General features: G+C 44.3%; 1 protein-coding gene across 1 annotated transcript; it reads right to left on the bottom strand.

Annotated features, from left to right (window-relative positions):
• Positions 1 to 204: 204 nt before the first annotated feature.
• On the bottom strand, positions 205 to 6,157 carry LOC138473151 (vomeronasal type-2 receptor 26-like). Its single transcript, XM_069611719.1, has 4 exons — positions 6,074 to 6,157; positions 4,984 to 5,107; positions 4,642 to 4,869; positions 205 to 1,121 (listed from the first exon to the last, which is right to left on the bottom strand). Exons 1-4 carry the CDS (start codon positions 6,155 to 6,157, stop codon positions 226 to 228), a joined length of 1,332 nt encoding a protein of 443 aa, XP_069467820.1. The 3' UTR covers positions 205 to 225.
• Between the last annotated feature and the right edge of the window lie 578 nt (positions 6,158 to 6,735).

The raw sequence follows: 6,735 nt of genomic DNA, 5'->3' as shown, positions 1-6,735 counted from the left end.
ACATACAAACAGGACAGGTGTCAATGATGACAGGAGCATTGCATAGGTTAAACCTCCTTTATTCTGTCCCTGCAGCGAACTGCCGCTTCCCGTGCTCCATACAACAGAGCTCCTTCCCAGGACACTACAAAATTAATCAACCTCCCACACAGAATGCCAGAAAGGCGCTCCTTTTGTCTCGCCTCTTTTACTATTTTATTATTTGCTATTGATTATTCTGTAACATCACTTCCCCTTCAGGTAATTTCGGCTGTTCAAATCGGGTTGAATCAAAATGATATAACATTTAGGACAAAATATGCAAACTACAATTCCCAGTGAGGATGAGATAATTGTGAAGACCTCCACAGCCACCATGTACTTTCCTCTGGTGTTCTGGTATGCTGGGAGGAACAGTGTCCACACTGTGAGGAAGGTCACCATGCTGAATGTGATGAGCTGGGCCTCGTTGAAGCTGTCAGGCAACTTTCGAGCACGAAATGCAACCAGAAAGCTGGCGAAGGCCAGGAGCCCCATATATCCTAGGACACACCAGAAGGCTGTGGGGGAGCCCTCGTTACATTCAACCACCACTTTCCCGATCAGGGACTTCATATTCTGTTCCGCATAAGGAGGGAAGGAGGCCAACCAGACCACACAAATCACAGTCTGAACTAGAGTGCAAGCAATGACAATCAAGGCTGGGATCCTTGGGCCAAGGCCACTCTTTAAGTTTGTGCCAGGATGGGTGGCATTAAATGCCATCAGGACCAAAATTGTCTTGGCCAGTAAGCAAGAGACGCTCATGACAAAGAGGATGCTGAAGGTGACCTGTCGGAGCAAGCAGGTGATGTTGGTAGGACGTCCCAGGAACAGGAATGTGCTAAGGAGGCAGAGTGACAAGGCAACAAGAAGGAGGCAGCTGAGTCTTCGGTTGTTGGCTTTGACTATTGGCGTTTCACGATGCTTGAAAAAAATGACTAAGATGGCGATAGGGACAGAGGCACTGGCTGTAGTCACAGTAGCTAAAGTGTAACCCAGGGGCTCTTGGAAGGAGAGGAACTCAATAGATTTGGGAATGCAGCGATCACGATTCACATTTGACCACTGGTCATCCGGGCACTTGATGCAGTCTGGCGAATCTAGAATAAGAGAGAAACAGACTTCAGAACAGATGAGATGCACTTTCCCACGCTGCTGGCAGCTCAGTGCTTATACTCAGAACAGAAAGTGGGCGTTGCAAAAATCATATTTTTCTTGTATTATTGTGCCCTTTCCATCACAGTCTGATTTGGGAAATGGAAGCATGCAATGTAAGTCAGCCAGCATGACATGTGTGGATGTGCAGCATACATGTATTACATGGGTGAAGCAGTTCATCTCATCCTGCAGCTGGTATTACCTTTTGTCAAATGCCATTAAAGGCAATGTAACATATTCTCACTTAGAGGACCTCTTGTCCAACCATAAAAGGAAAGGAGGCAAGATGCTGGCCCTAGAAAGTGATTCTTTTTTAGCGATTTCGAAGTAATCGGGGGTGGGTGAATCACAGGGATTTTGAAATGGCATAAAGTGTAGCATTACAGTGGTGTGGGTTGCATCAGGATTGGTGAGATCTCTCCCAAGTTAATGGCCTGCGCTGTGTAAGTGTTAGAGTGCTAATTTTGTTGTAAGTGCCAGTACCCAAACAAGTGTTTGGAGGCTGTCTGGCATCACTCTACGTGGCACCAACACTAGTTCTCCAGTTTGAGGAGAGAGACATTTATTTTTGACGTGGAGTCATGTGACTATGCCATTGTATGTTGTATATTGTCATCTCTCCATTAGTCTCCCTCTAAAGTCTTTCTCATGTCCATGATTCTGATTCCCTCATCTTTCTTCCATCTAACAGTCTTGACCTACAAATGTCACTGTCTCTTTCTTTCACTTTGTCATACATCTAACCCTGAGTATCTCTCTGATCCCAGCAAAACCCTTCACCCTTCCACCTCCTTAGCCTATTTCCTTTTCTTAAATCTATATTGATTGAACAGTTTTCAAACTCCAATAAAGCATTTTGTTATTGGGATTATTGGGGAAGTGCCTTTATTTTGGAAATATGTACATTTTGGAGGCGCTCAATTTCTATTAGGGAACACAAAATAAAATATAGTTGATATTTACTTGGGATAAATTCCGACAGTGGCTGTAAGATAATAAGAAGTAGTAAAAAGGTTGTTTTTATGCACCACCCATCTAAAGGGGGACCACTGTGTGCTGTAGGAAGTGTGATTTCTCAAGCGAGAATGTAGGTGATCATGCTAGCTATACCACTAGGAAGTGCATTAGATAACAAGGTGCACTGTGCACATGATTGCATTTTTTTTTTTTGTTTTTTTTTTGTTTTATAGTTTTTATTGAAGTATATCATGTACAGATATAAATTCATTATATCTACAGCAAAATGCAGTAATCCATTGACTACAAAACCACTTAATGATCAACAGTTAAACAAATGTTGCTATATATAAAGGTTAAGAGTATTCGGCTAGAGTACTGACTAGCAATAGAAAGATTGTAATAAGGCTCACTTAAACCACAATGAAGTATAGCCATATGTTATGTGCAACTTAGTGTGGAAACAATTCTGCATCCTTATATGTAGAAATGGGGGAGGACAAACGCATGACAAACACATGACAAACACGAGAAGAGGGGAGAGATTGGGGAAAGGGGGCTGAATAAGGACGAGAGGCACTTTTGCGATTAATATAAATATTCAATAACGTATCAGGTGTAATATTCATATGTTAACAGATCTTTGGAGCATACAAGGGGTGTTATACATTAGGCAAAATCACCTTCCATGTGTGGTTGCATTGAAGTGATCAAGATAACAAATGAAAAATGACCACAGACATTCCACTTTCTTTCATGAATATTGTTTTAGGAAACCTCGCTATTAACACCGACTTACCAACAGGTGCTGCTAAGCTATATGATCTCTTTATTTCTCTTGCTCTGAAAAGTATAACTGCTAATTGGAAAAACTCACGTTCATTGTGCATCAAAAGCTGGTGGAATAACATTTGTCTCACACAACGGATGGAATTGTGCATGGCTAACAATCTCAATGCTATACCTAAATGATTGCATTTTTAAGCAAACATAAAAAGAACTTGGAGAAATGAAGTACTCTTGATCGCTTTCATTTTCTGAAAGGTATTTTTAGTTTTTGCTATTAGGTGCGCTAAAGTGCCACTTATAAACGGAAACTATTGCATTAGAGTACATCTTGGGAGAAATGGCATATGAGGAGGGGTTATTTACCAATCAAATGAATGCCCATGGCCATCCTAATCCCTATGACATGGCTATGGGCGGTCTGTACTCTGTCAACTCTAGGGCTGTACTCTACTGCAATAGTTTCACCTTATAGGTGGCACTTTAGTAGGCAAAGCCATACACACATGCCCCTGTGATCTCTTTCAGCTAGCTTTATCAAGCCTTAGTATCTAGGTTTGCACTCGAAGTGCCTGCCAGTGTTTGTTCAAAGCAGCCTTCTATACATTAAATGACTTAGTTGGAGCTGTAAACGTGGTGATGGTGTAATAGATCTGTCTTACCAAGTCTGCCTTCAGCCACTCCATTTATAAGCACAACGTGTGTCCCTCACTGATATCCTTTTACAAACAAGCATTTGAAAAGCTAGCAGTTTTGGCTTGGGCATAAGTATTAGGCATTTTCCAGGCACTGCGATTAGATGCCCATGTACTGACATCTTTTTTTCAGCTGCAACCATTGAAGGCCTGTTCATACCACTATGGCGGTGCCTGACAAATGGCTTTCCCATGTCTACACAAAAGCCCAGACTGTTGGCATTGCAAGTGCTTCTTTTGTTTCCTTTGTGGTGTATTTCAATAGAGGAAACGTTGAAACTCCATGCATCTATAAAAAGCGTCATTGTTTTGTCTACCTACGGTTGTGTGTACACCCACAAAGGAATCCTAGAAAAACAGAAAAACAGATAAGGAGGTGGGATTTGGTGAAAGGGGCCTTTAGAGGCACAGGACGGGGGGGGGGAGAAATCTGCAAGCAATGGGCATGTTCTTGGAAATATATAATGGCAAATGATCTACGGATAGTTATTGCTAATTAATTAGTGGGAAGCAGCTCATTTGGATGTAAGCAAAAAATCTAAAACGCGATTTTGGCATTTCACATTGTACAGGATTGCAGACGATTATTCCATACTAATGTTTCAGAACTAAATATTGGATGGATAGATGAAAAGTATTGCTGTAAAATGTGTCCCAGAGAAGAGCATAACTTAAGCAATTCCAGGTGTGCGGAAGTAGCAGCAAAGGAGCATGACCGGTCTTGTGGAACTAGGCAGGCAGAGTTAGGGAACTGTGACCTAGCACACACCAGGCCCCCACAAGGTCTGCCCGACCTCACAAGGACTAGTGATGCCTTCAACTGGATTTGCGGAAGGCCCACTGACAGCATTTGGGTCTTGAGCAATACATACCAGTGTGAGATATCAATACCAGAGGTCAAATAACATTCTCTTATTTTCAGTGCAGGACAGAGTCTCTCCTACCCACAAGTAGACAAGACAGGCCAATTGCTCCATATGGCAGATGGTGGTATAAATACACAACAGCTGCTGTTGCCACATACCACTTCTATTGCTATATGCCTCTCCAGTTTCCTCTACTGCAGCTAGATACCTTTCCACTCCATCATTGGATGGGCTCTGCTGAGCTATGGCTGGTGTTAACAGCTCTGATTTAATAGGTTTTGATAAATATTGTGTTAGTGCTAATGAAATTCCAGATTTCAATGTTGGAATCTGTATTTCTGAAATCTGCAATAATCCATGCTGTAACTGTACATATGGCAATGCTACTATAAAAAGAACATGCAGAAGCAGAAAATTAACGGGATAGGGGATTGAGTCAAGACTTTACTTTTTGGGTGGACATCAAAATGAGTGTGTTAAGTGGGACACTTGAGGCTCACCAGTCTGGTTGGAAATCTCTCCCTCAGAGCACTGGATGCAGTCATAGCAGCAGACTCCTTGACCATCTCGAGTGGATTTCCTGAAGCCTGCAGTGCACATTTCACTGCATGATGACTGGGGGATCTAGGAAAAGAGACAAATATAGCTTTCAATGTTAATTTCTGCCTGCCCATTAGCACCACAAGTATGTGGGGTGTCAGCCAATCAGTTTGCTCTGAACATGGGCTTGAACTGCAATATAGGACTTCATTGAGACTTGTGGAGTGAGCAGAGTGTTGCAGTGAAGTGTGGAGCCTAGAGTCTTTCTGCCATCTCTGCTACCTGACTGCTGCTGCCTGTTCAAAAACACTTCCGCTTCATGGAGCGAACGCGGACTGAGCAGAGTGTTGCAGTGAAGTTTGAAGCCTGGAGTCTTTCTGCCATCCCTTCTACCTGACTGCTGCTGCCTGTTCAAAAACACTTCTGCTTCATGGAGCGAACGTGGAGTGAGCAGAGTGTTGCGGTGAAGTTTGAAGCCTGGAGTCTTTCTGCCATCTCTACTACCTGACTGCTGCTGCCTGTTCAAAAACACTCCTGCTTCGTAGAGCGAACGAAGAGTGAGCAGAGTCTTTCTGCCATCTCTACTAACCTGACTGCTGCTGCCTATTCAAAAATACTCCCGCTTCGCAGAGCGAACGCGGAGTGAGCAGAGTGTTGCAGTGAAGTCTGGGGCCTGCAGTCTTTCTGCCATCTCTACTAGTGGACTGCTGCTGCCTGTTCACAAACACTCCTGCTTCGCGGAGCGAATGCAGAGTGAGCAGAATGTTGCGGTGAACTCTGGAGCCTAGAGTCTTCCTGCCATCTCTACTAGCTGACTGCTGCTGCCTATTCAAAAATACTCCCGCTTCGCAGAGCGAACCCGGAGTGAGCAGAGTGTTGCAGTGAAGTCTGGAGGCTGGAGTCTTTCTGCCATCTCTACTACCTGACTGCTGCTGCCTGTTCAAAAACACTCCTGCTTCGCGGATTGAACAGAGTGTTGCATTGTTTCGATGTGGCAGTGTGTCGAAATGGAGAACGTTTTGAAGAGAAGGCAGCCGGAGACGAAGATACCAGTAAAGTAGTAAGCTCCTCGCTGCCGGAGTAGAGCCTGTTAAAGGTGAGGAGCCTAAGCGGGTGGGAGAGTGGGGCTGCCATGCCGGGATTGTGTTCTCGGACCACCTACAGGCAAAGTGGCAAGACCATGCAGAGGGGACGAAGATTCAGCTACTCAAGAAGCGATTATATGCCTGAGTTCTGCCCCTAAGGAGCCTGACCTCCCAGAAGATTTGCTCCATGGGGGAGTTTCCTTGCATGGACCCCCTATCTACAGATACTTCGATTGGGGATAGTCCCACAAGTACCACTGCTGACCTGGTCCCAGAGAACAACCAGGATGCAATGAGGAGGGAGGATAAACTGCCCAACGATTGGCTGGGAATTGGAAAGAGAAGATATCTGCTACCCTCTTTTAGCTTCACTATGCCAGATAAGATCTTAGCGATTTTGCAGAAGTGGAGCTCCCATCCGCAAATGATCAGTTACATGAGAAAAACAGGACAATCGACTTACAGGCTATCCTCCCATTGGGGGTGGACAAGGAATTAACACAGGAGGGCTTGGAAGAAGATCCCAGTGGGGCGCAACCGGTCAGGATGCCCAGGGCAGCCTCAATAGAAGTATTGGGGTCGGCTGCTGGAAATGTGAAAGAGATTGGGAGAATGAAGCAAGAGACA

The sequence above is a fragment of the Ambystoma mexicanum genome, chromosome 1p (genome assembly GCF_040938575.1).
Source record: "Ambystoma mexicanum isolate Mex_15411 chromosome 1p, UKY_AmexF1_1, whole genome shotgun sequence".
NCBI classification, from domain to species: Eukaryota; Metazoa; Chordata; class Amphibia; order Caudata; family Ambystomatidae; genus Ambystoma; species Ambystoma mexicanum.
This window is presented reverse-complemented; position numbering and strand designations above follow the sequence as displayed.

Bases quoted from the DNA above. Each gene is read 5' to 3' on its own strand.
- LOC138473151 (XM_069611719.1), bottom strand. From the start codon at position 6,157: ATGGCAGCCCCACTCTCCCACCCGCTTAGGCTCCTCACCTTTAACAGG. The intron at 5,108-6,073 runs GTATCTTCGTCT...CTCTTTTCCTAG, and splicing joins AGGAGCTTACTACTTTACTG to ATCCCCCAGTCATCATGCAG. The intron at 4,870-4,983 runs GTGAGCCTCAAG...TTCTTTTTATAG, and splicing joins AGAGATTTCCAACCAGACTG to TAGCATTGCCATATGTACAG.